Here is a 16,150-nt window from a genome sequence, read left to right as displayed (position 1 = left end):
GTAAATATCCTAAAAAACATATGATCTAGGGCACAACCAGATATATACACATTGCTATTCTACAAGTCAGATAGTATGCAGTATTATAGATCTATAAACAAATAATCAGAAAACAATCAGTGAGAACTATGCTCACCTAAACATCATTATGGAGTAAGGAACATCTGAACTGGACCTTGAAGGATAGCTAGGCGAGGATGAAATAATGAAAGGGTTTCAAATGGGAGAACATATGATCCCATTTGTGATTCAGAAAGATAATTCTGGCAGTAATGCTGACAGTTATCTTTTACTCACAATGATGAAGCTGGGATAGCCCCTTTCCTTAAAATTAAACAACAAAAATCAAAAGACTTTACCACCTCTGCACCATATAGTAATGCAAAATTTTGCTTCACTTAATGAATAGATTTTAATTGCATGGCAACTATGTACCAGGCATCATGCCAGACACTACAGACAGAAAAAGAGAGTCCCTCCTTCCTTCCAAGGAGCTCTCATCAAGAGAGACAAATATAAAACCTTGCAATAGGCACTATAAACAAAGAATAGACAAAGTGGGATGGAACCTTTAGTCTGGGTTTTAAAGGAAGTAAACAGGCGGGTCAGATGGAGGAAGAGTTACGGTGTATTTTGGAAACACCAGCTCACCCGAAATAGTCAAGCACAAAGAATGAAGAGATTATCTATAAAGGACATGTAAAATGAGAAAAGATGGTAAAGGACATTGGAACAGCGGAAACCCACTGCTTAGGGGGTAGATAAATGAAGAAGAATTGACAAAAGAGATATAATGCTGAGAGACCCAGGAAGAGAATCCAGGCAGTATTGAGAATGGTGAAAACCCACAAAGAACAAGAAAACAGGCATTAACAATAAATGCCACAGGAAGGACAAGTAAAGTAAAGCCTGAAGCAAATCCATCGGACTTGGCAGTTTGGGGTCACAGGAGTCATTAGCCAGAGCACTTTCTGTGAGTGGGGAAGACGGAGCCTGCCTATGGAGGAGACACCATGTGAACTAACTCCAAAGCACCAGAGTCACTGAATCCTGACAATGAATATTGGAAAATAATGTTTTAATACAAACTAGAATTTAAAAGAATTATGCGTGATAAAAAGAAATAAAGGATTAAAAACACCAAGATAGGATGATGAAAGACAAAATATTTGATAATCCCATTTCATTCTAACATTGATAACAACACTCCCAATAATACATGATAGGGCATTTCAATACTGAATTTTAATTTTTATCTTGAGCTTGTGGGTGGCAAGATTTTACTTTTGGCAGTTTGACAGCTATACTTGAAAGGGTCCCAAGACCTTCGTAGGTATCAGCTAGACAGATGGTCAACATACAAAGATACTCTGCATCTTATTAGTTTTTCCTGGAGGTCTTTAAAACCAAATGGTGTCATTAGAATGTTAAGCTTATTCAGCACTTCACTATTGGGGTAATCAAGAAGTTTTAAAAGCTCTCTTATCCTTCTAGGTCTGAGATAAGAGATGATAAAATAGCTGATCCACTCCACTAAAGATAGATGAAAAGGATAAAACCAAAAAATAAGCTTCTGCTAGGCTTAAAACAAAATTATTTTTTAAAATAATAAATAATCTTTTAAATCAACATTCTTTGTTTTTGGTAAATAAGTAGCATACAGGAATAAGGTGGATGGATGGTGGTGGTGACATTTAGAATACTGTTACAAATCAAATTGCTTGTTTTTATAAACAAAAGCCTTATTTCCCGAGGCAGAAACATAGACAGCTAATGCTTTGCACTCTATATTTTTAGAATCAATAAAATAATCTATTTCCATGAGTAAAATCATAGGAGGGAAACCTCCACGGACTGAGGTAGAAGGGAATTCATACTGAGGTGTTAATCTTTAGAAAAACATAAAACATTAGTAACGATTTGTCAAAAAATAGTATTTCTTCATTCTATAAGGAATTTAAAAATCCCTGGCATGAAAATCACTTACCTAGCTCTTCATTTTCAATGACTTCAAATGTGGCCCAGATATCACCCTTCGTAGGAATGATATTTTTTATTGCTAATATATCATTAGTTAACTCTTCTGCTTCCATCACAGGAGATATCTGCAACAGAGGCAAAATGTCTTCACAATATATGTCAGATACAGGAGGAGCCGTATGCTAGGGCAATAATACACCCCGTCCACCATCTCATGATACCCCAAGTTTCTTCCTGGTGTGGTTAGCTTCTCTAAGCACATAGAGGAATACAGTCTGTTTAGATATTCTCCATAAAATGTAATACATTTTAATGTGAATGGAAAAAGATATTACAATATAGACATAATCAGGAAGAATTTTTTTTTTCTCATGGGGTGAGGAATCACATCACTCACAGAGGGAAGAACTATCTAGTCATACACAGAAAGACCTTCACTAGACAGCAAATCCAATGGTCTTCTAGAAGTAAAACTTTTCACATGTCAGTTCCATAATCAAGAATTCAAAGTGGCTTTCTTTATTGAGCCTGAGCCCTAAATTATACACAATCGACTGCTGTCTGCCATGCCGAAAAGCCCCAGGCTTTTAGTGGACTGCGGCATGCCCTGCCACACCAAGTGACAGATGGTGGGATACCAAAGTATGCTGGAGCCACAATTTCATGGCAAAGGGCAGAGTCTGCAGTGGCAGCCAGGGAATCAGCCATACCAGAGTCCCAAAGCCTCAGGCTATTGTGGAAGTACACCATCTTCTTAGGGACTTTTGGGATTTTTGATTGTTTGTTCTTGTTTTTGTTTTTTGCCAATCTTAAATGCATGCTGGCCAAGAGCAAGCTGACTTTCCTCAATTAGAACTTAGTTATAATGCCAAGCAAATAGAAGATGTTTTAAGCATTACAATATTGCAACTGCAACCTAGTTTGCACGTTTTCAGTAGAAGTATGTACCTATTTAAAAATTCCTTAGTAAAGGAATGTGCTCATTTCCATTTCTCCTGTCCATTACTGATCATAAGCATATTGCACATATATAAATAACAGAAAACATTTTTCATTACAGATAACTTGTATAGTCTATATTTTGGATTTCATGGAATTTAGTGCTTTCTTCGGAATATATTAATGATACAGTGAAGTCCACTGTCTTCTATTTAGAAAAGCCCAATGAAATAAAATCTTAAAAAAAAAGAACTTAGCATCTGGGAAAAGTGGATGAAGCAGGAGAAACATTAGTAGATGAATCATTTCAATGATGCTGTTCATCTGCATGGCTTTAAAATTTTTTAGGAAGTATAGCCCTTTCTTAAAATAATAAATTACTGAGAAACCAAACTAGTGAAAATTCAGCAAGGGAGTGCCTCAGGTTGACATAGGAATGGAAGACCAGAACTCCACTCCCTGTCCCAGGAGACAGCCAAGGCCCCTCTTTAGAACATCTAGAACTCCACAGAGCACATTATGCTTTGTTTACAAATCAGGTTAATGAACACTAGGTTTAGAATATGATGATCAGGGTTTGCATTCTGGCCTTAATGCTTTTAATTCCAAGTTTCCATAAACTTGAGATATCACCTGCTTCACCTACTTACTTGTGTTGAGGTAATGAGCAGCTGAGATAAATATAACAAGAGTTTTGCAAAGTCTAAAGCATTAGATAAATGTCAGTGATTATTTTTGTTTAGTTTTTATTGTTTTTTAACAGAATTTGGAGTTGTTGTACATGAAACTGTTCGTCTTTTACGAACATACATTCAAAATAATGTAAGAATTTTTCTCTGTTCTAATAACTTCTGTTATGTCTTTATTAGCAAGAAAATTAAAATCAGCCACAAAAGTGTTTTTGTGTAGGTGGAGTTAAGTCACATGCTTTGAACACCTCTTCTGGCATTAGTGGTGGCCTTGTGTTAATGCACTGGTACTGCTTCCTCCTGTCTGCTAGGATCAATAGCACATGATCAGCATAAGAACTATGACATGGCCAAGGAGTGGCAAGGCCACTGCCTCATCAGGACAAAACCTATGATAGCAGCAGTTAAGCTTCATGTTCTAAGTGAGGTAACCAGTGCCATGGAGTCATAATATGTAATCATTAAAAATGCATAAATTAATGATTGCAAAACATTTAATAAAACTAAGGTCCAGAAATATCTAACGTTAAGACTCTGTTTAACCTTGGACTTTAAAAAAGATAAGGAGCTAAAGTTGAATTTCAGCTGTTACATAGCAGAATGTCTATTCCTCATACAGAGAATGTAGTCTAAGTAGGAACCTGAAATAAGTGTTTCTCTCCCTAAGGCAGACTAAGTACTGAATATGGTAGTATTAGAGAGATCTTTTTAATTCATAAAAAATGATTAATATTCTCAAGAAAGAAAAGAGTTATCCAATATTCAAGCAAATTGGAAGACTGGAAGTTAAAGTCTAGGATACAACGGTGGGAGATTATTATTAACAATAATAATAATAGTACCAATAGTAACAGTTATTAAACATTCATGTGCTGAGCAATTTGCTAAGTGTTTTACATGCATTATCTTAGTGAGTCCTTCTATCAGCACTATGATGTAAATACTGTAACTTTTCCTCATTTTACAGGTGAGAGATTGAGACTCAGAGTAGATTAACTTGCCTAATGTTAAGAAGCTAAGGGGAGAAGCAGGTATTTGAGCTCAGGTTATTTTCCAGAACTTGTAGAAAACCCTATATGCCATAACCTTATGTGCCATAACATAAGGCACACCAGATGTTCTCTTTCCAAATGACTAAAATCTGGAATTTCTGGAGGATATTGGTATGACAGTCAATCTTGTCATCAGGCATGTTTGAACTGGACATGTAAAATAAAATGTAAGACACAATGGAAAAGTCAAGATATGTAAATTAACGTTAACGCCTGTGATTCCCAACAGTACTCCTTATATCCATCTGCAGGATGTAAAGGACTCACCCGAATTATAATACTGCAGTCAGGTTCCTTCCTTTCTACAAACACTTCAATTAACAAGTCTCCAGCCTGGGAAACCTAGAAAGGGCAGATATGAAGACAGCAAATATAAGTATGTTGCAAGAATGCACATATGACACAAGACACTTAGGAAGTCCTAGTCCTATTTCTAAATATTTTATAATAATGAAATGAGCCAATTTCCCTGTTAACAGCATGATGATACCCATTTTCCAGATGTGTTGATTAAGCACAAGGAATCTACACAAATGATATAATCAGCAACAATAATAATAATGCAATTTTTTCATCTCTTACTCAAGAGTTTAGTGTCCTCAAACACCCTTACATTCTTACTGAAATAATAAACCTTGCTACAGTGGAAATAAGCTGACTTCAACAACAGAAGTTGTAAGAGCCATCACCATGTATGTTAACAGGATAAACAAAATGAGGAGTGAAAATGGGCCATATATAATTCTGCTCTGAGCTATAGTGTGGGCATAATACCAATAATTAAAAGGGAAGATAGATCCTTCTGAATTTTCAAAGAAATAATATGGCCAAAAATTGAAATCTGAGGATGAATTAGGTCAGAGCTATATTAAAACTACAAATAGAGAAAGTATATTTAGCAAGAAAAAAAGTGAAGTGATAAGGTAGGTAATAATGCCAAGTTTTTATTTTAATTTTCTTTAGTTAAGAATTAAGTGTTGTTATGTGGGTCACTATTATGCCCCAGAAAACATACTAAGGGAATAAGATACAAGCCAGAAAATAAAAAGCATAAGATATCACCATGTAGACTGACGGTATAATGTGGAGAAGATTAATAAAGAACTAAATGAATCTATGAAAAATATTTTGAGTTTTCAGAAATTCCCTGAAGTTATATAATCACTTAGAAATAATACTCATCACCCAATTTTCTAAAAATGATCATAATGGAGAAAGCAATCATTCTGAAGTTAAATTCGCCTCAGAATAAAACCTGATGAGTAAATTTGTGGGGAAAATATTAAAAATGTCCTTTGAAGAAATGTTCTTAATTATTCTGGCACGACTGACTTAGAAAAGATTATTCCCAATTTTTCCTCTTCACTTTTGATGCTACACAAGAATTTTAGGGAAGATACAGTTGATATTTTTACTTTTCACTATGTTTGCATAAACAAGTCTCCAGGAAAGACGAATTTTAAAAATTAAAAAGCAAACACAAAAGAACTCATAGAGCGAAGCCAAAAGCAAGAACAGCTAAGAAATTCCAGCAGGGATAAGACACAGAGACTGTCAGAAAAACACTCCAGAGAGGAGTTTTGAATGGATTCAAGAAAAACTCAAGCAAAAGAACAGATTTCCCCAAACTCTTCTACTTTTCTTTCTCAATTACTCTATTCTTATTTTACTTACGTATACTTAATTAGAAAGCATTCAAGAGTCATTTTTTATTGTAATATGAATATAAAAGATAAAAATGCAGAAGAATACTCATACTTTATCTAACAACAATATAGATAATGCTGCCCAAGATTATCCCTTGGGCTCACACGATCCTTCATTTCATGACTGAAATTCTCCCCAAAAAGCAAAAGTCCAAGAGAACTAACTGATTATGAGCCAGATTTTTTAGTGTTATAGTTAACTCCTCTGGAGGCTGCATTAATTACTGTGGGTCAAAATAGAGAAGACACTTCCTGAGGTAATTAATAGCACAGTATCAGTACTTGGGGATGTAGGCACTAGAATGAAAGCCTTTCCTCGTCTCCTTCATGTGGAATGATAGCTCCAGTGACTTCTCTAATTACTAGTGGATATTTCAGGAATTAGGTGAATTTACTGTGTTTGACTAATAAGAAAGTATTTGCCTAATTCTCTGAGTAAATTCATAAACAGAATATATTTGGCTTATATCTATTATTTACACTGGTACCCTGAAGCCACTACAATTTCTAGCCATTAGAAGAGCATTAAACATCAATTTTAAGGAAGTTCAATGAATATGCATCAAACAAGGCAATGTACCCTGGAAAACTAATGGGGCAACCTGAACACACAAATGCAATATAATGTGACTGAGGAAAGCAAGAGAAGATCTAGAAAAGTCAACTTGAGACATTAATCAGCATATGTTACAAAGATCACATTAGAAACATTCCCACTAATGCAATCATCTGAGAGCGTGCAGAGCAAAAGCGCATTAAGAAATAATTTATATTTTCAAAATCATAATGGAAAGAATCATTAGGGAGTCTGAATTTTCAGTTTATTCTAGTATTTCTTTGGCTTTAAATGCTTCCTTTGAAATCCACTGGCATTTTCAATAGTGCTTTTATAACTAAAACTTGATTTTATAAAGCATATTTTGATAAGATTAAAACTGATTTTTCCCTCCATATTTTGAAAAATTTACATTAACATACTTTGCCATTTTGGAAATATGCATCATGCTGCAGATTACACGACTGTTTTATCTAGGTTATTTTTTCCCCATTACTTTTACTTGCTTCATATAGGAACTTGCAAATAAATACAACAAATGTCTTTACTTACAATGGAAGTTTTTGGTTTTGTTGTTTTTTTTAAATTTTTTTATTCTTTGGAGATCTAACTATTACTACTCACTTGAGTGTCTTTCCACTTGGTAATAAAGCTATTTTCTATGTCCATTTGTTTGACTTGGTCTTCTTTAACCTGTTTAAAATATAATTTGGGACATTCTAATAAAATACAAGGAGTGATGGCACTCATCCTCACATAACTCTTCAGGAATTTAAAGACCAACAAGTTAAAAATAAATGAGAATGGCCATCTTAATCAGCATGGGTCCACACAGCTGGGGCAGAAATAAAGCCAACAAGATAGAGCCTCATAAAGTTCAGAACATTTTATGATGATACCACTTTAGGCTGTAGATTCCATCAACAGAAGCCCAATTGCAAAGGTGACTTAATAAGCAGAGGGGCTGATTGATGACTGGTTTGTTAAGAGCTTATAGAGGCTGAGAGACAAGACTCATTTCTCAAACTGAAATGTCCATTAAGTGCTTATGAAATTTCCACCATTTAGTTAAAGTTGGATTTAACAAAACTATGAAGGTAACCATTTATTTTTTATTAACCTAACAGTACAATAAAAAGAAAATAAAGAGAGCATGTAAAGCCACACATTATTTTTTTTCTAATTCTTTTATGTCTCAGTATCAGAATTATTGCAAAGAAGCTGCTATTGATCAAAAACAGTGGACACATATAGAAAGAAATAAAAGGAGATCAAAGAGCAAAGAGAATCCAACAACTCTGGTGTCCGTTCCAGTATAAATTAAGATACAGACTGTGTACTTTTATTTTATTAAAATATAGTTTCTTCCCCTTTTCTAAAGGATCTTGTGAGCAATTATTACAAGAATCTAAGAACTCTAAAAATGATAACCTATTACATTAACCCATTTGATGTCATCTCGTATATCCACAGCCCTAGAAAACAAGTAGTCTTATACAACACCATTTCATGGAATGCTCAAAAAGTTTAAATGACAGAACTGAGATTCCAGAAGCAGTTAAGTAATGGACCTACCTGGACTTTTGACCCAGATCCCCTAAATTCTCCATATATTCAAATCCTGGATTTATTTCCTCTATTTTTACTTCTTTGAACTAAGAAACCATCCCTGTGCTAACAGTTTTCTGATAAGACCTGGAAATATTAACTTCATAAAACAGCAAATTGAAAAGTCAGACAATTAGAAAAGAGATGACCAAGTAAAAACCACAGAATAATATTTCAGAATTTTCCTTTATCCAATTTGGGGCACAATCAAAAGAAAACACTAAAATGTCTTAAATTGCAGAATTTAATAGTCTGGTGTTTATCACTGAATTTGTGAAATTCATAATTTCACACCTCTAAGTAGATATACTTAATGCATATACATACTGAGGAGAAAAAAAAAAACCATAAAAACATCATAAATAGAAATATTCTGTCCAACAGACACCAGATGGTAAAAAAGCTTAAAAAGCAGCCAAATTTAAATGAATGGCTACAGCTCAAAAAGCTAGTTATATCTAAAATACTATAGATCATATAACTCTCTTTTATTTTCATTATTTTTAAATATTCATAAAGACCTGAATAAAACATCCTTAAATATGTATTTCTGTTTGCAAATAGTAACATCAAAACTACTTTAAAAGAGCAGGATATAAAATATTTACCTCAAATATTTCAACATAATTATTAATTAAGTCCTCGATTACATTTACTTCTTCACTAGTTTGTCCCTTAGTTTGAAACAAACAGGATGAAAAGACCAAGGCCAAATTATGGGCGTCCATGTGATTAATTTCTGAGCATTTCTGAACCCTGTTGGAGAAAACATAACTCAGTACAACACACTTCTTTCTGGAAATCTTATGGAACTGTAAGTCATAATACTCATTTATCATTTTTTTAATACACACATATTGAAGGTCTCTGATATAAGTGGTGATTTAAAGAAAAACACACCATTCTTTCTTCCAAGTAGTTTACAGTTTGGTTAAGAATATAAGACAAAACTACTAGGGGCCAGCCCAGGGTGCAGCGGTTAAATGCGCACATTCCACTTCCCGGCAGTCTGGGGTTCACCGGTTTGGATCCCAGGTGCGGACATGGCACCGCTTGGCAAAAGCCATGCTGTGGTAGGCGTCCTACATGTAAAGTAGAGGAAGATGGCATGGATGTTAGCTCAGGGGCAGTCTTCCTCAGCAAAAAGAGGAGGATTAGCAGAAGTTAGCTCAGGGCTAATCTTCCTCAAAAAAAAAAAAAGACAAAACTACTGTTAATGGAGATATTACTACAAGTTACAAAGCAGTAGTTGAATGTTAATTTAGAGTAGGGATCACCATATCTAAAGAATTCCAGGCAGTGGGACAACCTGTGGCTAAGGCATACAGGTGTTCTTGCAGAATGGTATAAAATGACTTGCGAGACTGAAGTATAAAGTAATGAGAGAAAACGGGGCAGTAGGTAAGTAGAAAACAAGGGAAGAAAGGTGAATTGGGAGGCATAGAGTAGAGAGTTCCAATTCAATGTTTAGAGCTGAGCTGAATTTTCCAGAAAGCGCACATCAGGTGAGAAAACTCCTGGCAGCATGTGTTAGTATGGTTATTCAAAACAGGATATTATCTTTCAAAAAGTAAACACTTAATTTAAAAACACAATTACACTTTTCTTGGATATAATTAAGGATGGCTTTTTATAATGAAGAGACCGGAAGAGAGGAGTCAACTCTCTCAATCAGCAGGCTACAACACTTGGGTCTTAGACAAAGCATCATTTAAAGTATTCACAAATATATGTTCAAAGTGATTTTTAAAAAACTACAGCCATCACCCCAATAAAAGGAAATTTCCATTGATAAAAATGCATGAGATGAGAACTCTAAGTGATCCGCATGGGAGTATGTGTTAATGCTCTCAATTTGTCACTGGCTATACACATAGCAGCTGCTCAACTGCCTGTCCAATTACATTTGCAAACTTCCGAAATACACACTAAACAAGAGAGACCAACTCCAAAGAAATAAAACAAGATTAAGGTAGGTACACCTGTCTATAAAGAGCAGAGATTCTAGTAGGTACAAGAAAAAGTGGATAAATGTGACAGCAATGTTATACATGATAACAGAAGAAACATAAAATGCAAATTGCATAGCAGAGGCAGAGCAAGTAAAATCATCATATGTGATTTACAAGATGCAAAAACAATTACAAGTTAATAGAGGAGGACGTAATAATTGCGGACACCCCTCTCAAAACCACTCCTGCACTTTTATCACACTACACTGTCAACGCCTGGAAAATTTATCTGCGTGTCTGCCTCTCTTACTAGAATCTAAGCATCTCACAGTCGGAGACTGTTGCTTTAATCACACTGCAGTGCATAATAAATATCTGGTGAATGGAATTAAGTAAATGTTAGTCATGGAGGAAGTGATTTTTTATCTAGGGCAGGAATGGAATTAAATGCTAAATCAACTTGACCTCATCCAAATTGACCTCTCAGACTTTTGATGACACTATCAAACATCCCCATCCTCCTTGACACTTCCTTCTGCAAAAGCATTCTTAGGTACTCTTCACCTCTCTTCTTTTTACTTGTAGCTGCCTTAATTTATGGCACTAAGTACGTATTTTCCTTTTCTTCCTCTATTTCTCTGCTTAAGTGTTACATATTCAGCCTACTCAGTCTCTCCTCACTCAGGCCTTCTCATCAGAAGCCCAAGGAAACTATTTCCTAGTAGTTTTCTCTGCCTCTATTCTAACCTCTTCTTAACCCATCCCATTACAGGGGCTATTATTCTAAAACAGATTTGATGGGGGCCAGACTGGTGGCATGGTGGTTAAGTTCGCATGCTCTGCTTCGGCAGCCCAGGGTTCACAGGTTCGGATCCTGAGCACAGACCTACCCACTACTCATCAAGCCATGCTGTGGTAGTGCCCCCACCTAAAAAATAGAGGAAGACTGGCACAGATGTTAGCTTAGTGACAATCTTCCTCAAGCAAAAAGAGGAAGACCGGCAATAGTTGTTAGCTCAGGGCCAATCTTCCTCACCAAAAAAATAAAATAAAATAAGACAGATTTGATTAGTCACTCCTTATCACTTAAAGGAATGAAATTCAAATGTTTCTGTACAACTGACAGAGCCTTTCACAACCTCCTGCCAGCCATCTATAAACCATTTTATCTCTTTGCACAACTATTTCCTAGAAAATTTCCTTTACTCATTCCTTGTACTTATCTTTCTTTAATGCCCAGTTCATATATCCCTTTAAATCTGAAGCATTCCTTGGACTTCAACACACTGTGACTCACTCAATCCCTCCTCTATAATTCCACGTCTCATGCTCAAATTTTCTATATTAAAACCTGTCCTGATGCTGCTGTGTTTCACTAAAAAATTACAAAATGCTCTGCAGCACCCCTGTGAGGTCACTCTGACATCTCAAGGCTCCTCGGTACTCAGTTTGAGAACTATGGACTTAAGACTATTTTTGTCTTTCATGTACTATTATCAAATATTTCTGTTCACATGGAATCTCAACAGACATCATCTTGTACACAGCAGGAGTCAAAACATATGTTAACTGAAGAAAAGGAGGGAGGGAGGAAGGATGAGAAGAAACTTGTTACCTCAAACTCAAATCTGAGTTAAGAATTTTAAGAATAACCATGGGCAATTCAATGTTTACAATTTAACTTAATAAACTGTAGCAGCCTGGTCACATATTAAAATTTTTGAAGGAAAAAATCTATCTCAGAGTCTCATGGGCATAGAGCTAGGACTACATAGTATATAGATTATATTATATAGACTATATTTGTATGGTGCAATAAGAAAATCAGTTTTACAGTAACGGAGTTTACATGTATGAGCTGCGGTGACTGGGAAAGAAAGATAGACAACAAATTGCGAAGGATTTCTGAATCTAGAGTCCAAATAAAGTACTTTTAGTAGAATTCAGCTTCACAGAAATTTATTCAAGAAATCCACTGAATTTATTACATCCATCCTAGAGGCTACAACAATATATTCCTTAAGCAATATTTACACTTATAAGAGTTTTGTAATTATTCTTGCTGATAGGAAAACAAATCTTTTGTTTTAACTTAAAAGGTTACTTTGAAACATCCTCATCCTTCAGATCCCATTCCTCAAGATACCATTATATTCCTCCTATCCTCCCAAATGCAGGGGATGACACGCCCTGACATAGGAAGTGTTCTTGACTTATAAAATTTCCTCATCTGATCAAGAGCCTGACACCAAATATTAGACTCAGGTTAGATATAAACTGATAATAAAGAAGTAAGAGTTTATGACGAGTCCACCATGAGAAAATACCGTGCTCACAGACAGATTCCTGCTATAGAATTCTGGTCCCTGTGCTTCCTTCTCTTTTCCAGCTCCCCTCAATAAGTTTTAAAATTCCTGCTTATGTTCTAGATGTATCTGAGGATGCTGTACACAATTATTTCTAATTCATTTAAGAAATTCTCCAATGCTATTTATCTGAAATGCATCTGAATTACACAAAGACACTAATTCCATTTTGAAAACATTCTTAAGAGAGGTGAAGTTTCAGAGTCACATGAAGACGGTTAACCACAGTACTTTAAATTTAAGAAATAATGACTTATTGAGTGCCATGTTTGAAATGTCTAGAAAAGTTCATGAATCCACCCACCTGTAAAGGTGTTCAATTATAGCTGCCAATGTTGCTCGGTTGACCCCTGGGAGAGAACGTATAAATGCTCCATACTTTTTAATTCTTTCCTTATCATCTTGGGTATCTAGAGGGGGGAAAAAAAAACAAAGAACAAAAGAAAACTTTAGATCTAAACTAACAGTCTGTATTACAAATTTGCGTTTTAACAGTATTTTAAAACAACATTCAGAATTGTATTTCACTAAGTAAAATAATCAAAGTTTCAATAGAAAAACATTTAAACTTCTATAATTCTGGAAAAGCATTTACACAAACATGCTATGGTTATATGCTATAGTTCTTATACTTTGTAATTCAAAATGAAGCACTTTCAAAACCCAAGGTTCTATTTTATCCTCTACTTTATGGACTACTGAATTCCACCTAATAGGAATATATTCAACTAATAACTCAAATTGGAGTGCAAATTGAGATAAGCCAAAAGTATTCCAACTCTGGCTAAGGAAAGATATCACTATTTGTATTTGAAAATGGCATTTCTGATCTTTTTTCCTTGTGAAATTATAAAAACCTTCCCCAAACTATGAGCTATCCCAGAGATATGAACTGCGCATTATCCACAAGAACCACATAAAGTGCCTCTTATCAATCTTGGTACCTTCACCTCTTTGGAAAAGGTAAGTGGACAATGGAAGAAGTCATGTGCAGGCCTGTAACTATGATACACACTTAGAGGAGAACAGACGCTCTGCCTTCGGCATGGACAGAACTTGGTTAGTCATGGAGAGGAGGATGAGAAGGAATTACCCTCTACTCTCCTAACCTCAAGAAGTCAAGAGAAACCAGACACAGGAACCCTCCAAGTTCTAGCAGTGGTGGTTTGGTCTAACCCCCTAGCTCACAAAGGAAATAAAAAGTCTTTCTTCAAATAAATAACTGGTGCTGACACTGTAACTCAAAAGGACTGCACTTATATAGCCCCGCCTTGATTCCCAACTACCTTTGGAAACAAGACTTTTTCATTTTCTGCTTAGCCTTACCTATTTTATTCACAGAAAGCCAGCAGCACATTAACGATTCTTTTAAAGTACACAGTCACTTGTAGAGGGCATTAGGATCCCTGGGGAGGTAAGAAACTCTGTGGCACATTTTTGAAGTACACTCCTATTCAAAAGTGAAATGGATAGTTCCTATGTACTGACTTAGCCTGCACATGAGATCTATAAAAGTAAAAATGGTCTTGCTGACTTAACTCCACTAGGAAATGACTCTCTAAAAGCAAGAGGGTAAAACACTCAAATTACATGCAAAGAATATACCAGAAGTGAATTAAGAATTATCCAAACATTTACCCCTGTGTCATCTAGTTTCTAACTGTAGAGGTAACCATATTTATTCAATAAAATGTAATCAATACTACTACACTTATAAAAAGAAGTCATGCTAGTACAGCACATTTTCACAAATCTTATAAGAATAAAATAGATGATATTTTCAAAATAAAGCTCAAACAATTTGAAAGCAAAATGTAAGATAGATTTCAGGTCATGTAGAAAATACAATGAACCAGTCAACTAGCCACAGACTTCAGACAACTTAATAGTGTCCTTAGAAAATAGATCATATATCACATAAACAGGTGGTGTGCCACTGTAAGACATTCTTTGCCTCAGGGGCACAGGACCCAAGGGAGCTCTCCTATGAGATCACTCAGAGAGTTATGGTTTATTCTTGTCAGACCCAACATGCAGCATTTCTGACAGGTAAGGGTGAGCTACGTTGAATCTAAAAGCAAAGGATTTAAGGCTATTGGACCCAGTATTGAAAGGCTTCTCAAGTAAATTGTCAATGAATTTACATCCAAGTGAAGGGTGAACACATTCCTCTCTGATACATGCTACCATCTGCCAACTCCTGGTAGACTGACATTAAGGCCATCTTGGTCATTGAATTTGACAACTTCAGCAAAAGCATATTTGTCACAGATTTTTGATAACTAATTTTACAATAAAGACTAATTGTAAGTCTCTATAAAATAGAGGTGCCATGCCACAACTACAAGGACCCACAACGAAGAATATACAACTATGTACCGGGGGGCTGTGGGGAGAAAAAGGAAAAAAAAAGAAAATCTTTGAAAAAAAAAAAAAACAAAGGTGCCATAAATAACTTCATAGTTATAAATTACAATAAAATCTTCTTAAAACAAAAATGAGGGTGGCAAAATAATTGGCTTTAAAGAGATATATTAGTTAATTACATATTTTATATCCCAAAAACTATGCAATCAACTCTTCTTGTGATTATAGTTAAACCTATTGATCTGAGAAATATCAAGTGACAAAAGACTTCTGAATTAGGTAAATTGTGAAAAGCTTTATTTTAATAACAATACCACTGTCTTCTTAGTGACTCTAAGGGTCATTCTTGGGATAATTTTTCAAGCTGTGGATGTTTTATGACATCATTTCAAAATTAATCTCTTCAAACATCATATTTATGTTTTAGAGTAAACAAATATTTTTCAATGAAAAACCTGTTTCTCAACAGAGGAATATCATATAGTCAAATTCAACGGTCATTTTCCAAAAAAAATCTTGAAATGGATTAAATGTACAAAAGAGAAATTATATTAGTAAATTATGATATCCAATAATAAATTTTAAAAATTGAAAAAAATGAGGATTGTAAATCATCATTTTGGAAGCATTACAGATATATGGGAAATGTTTGTGGTTTATTAACAAAATAAAGATTATATATATAAATTACAAGTGTGGGGACAAAGGCTACAAAATAATATATAAAAATGAGGGGCCGGCCTCATGACACAGACCTATACCACTTGCTGGAAGCCATGCTGTGGCGGCGACCCACATAAAAAATAGAGGAAGACTGGCACAGATGTTAGCTCAGGGTGAATCTTCCTCAAGCAAAAAGAGGAGGATTGGCAACAGATGTTAGCTAAGGGCCAATCTTCCTCAGCAAAAATTTAAAAAAAAGAAAGAAAACAGCT

At 35.1% G+C, this 16,150-nt stretch overlaps 1 protein-coding gene across 12 annotated transcripts in view; it reads right to left on the bottom strand.

Moving 5' to 3' along the window:
• Positions 1-16,150, bottom strand: part of ARAP2 (ArfGAP with RhoGAP domain, ankyrin repeat and PH domain 2) — a 177,598-nt gene that overhangs the window by 49,827 nt on the left and 111,621 nt on the right. For 7 of the 12 annotated variants that reach the window (XM_023638251.2, XM_070264016.1, XM_070264020.1 and 4 more), the window contains 5 exons: positions 13,153-13,258; positions 9,139-9,286; positions 7,547-7,615; positions 4,928-5,002; positions 1,988-2,105 (listed from right to left, as the gene is read on the bottom strand). In XM_023638251.2, coding sequence (XP_023494019.1) covers positions 1,988-2,105; positions 4,928-5,002; positions 7,547-7,615; positions 9,139-9,286; positions 13,153-13,258 — 516 coding nt within the window. The remainder of the gene's footprint in view (positions 1-1,987; positions 2,106-4,927; positions 5,003-7,546; positions 7,616-9,138; positions 9,287-13,152; positions 13,259-16,150) is intronic. The other 5 variants (XM_070264017.1, XM_070264019.1, XM_014738774.3 and 2 more) reach the window with 1 other exon arrangement.

This window comes from Equus caballus, chromosome 3 (assembly GCF_041296265.1).
Source record: "Equus caballus isolate H_3958 breed thoroughbred chromosome 3, TB-T2T, whole genome shotgun sequence".
Taxonomy (NCBI): Eukaryota; Metazoa; Chordata; class Mammalia; order Perissodactyla; family Equidae; genus Equus; species Equus caballus.
Note: the sequence above shows the minus strand (reverse complement) of the source record. Positions and strands in the feature narration are given on the sequence as shown.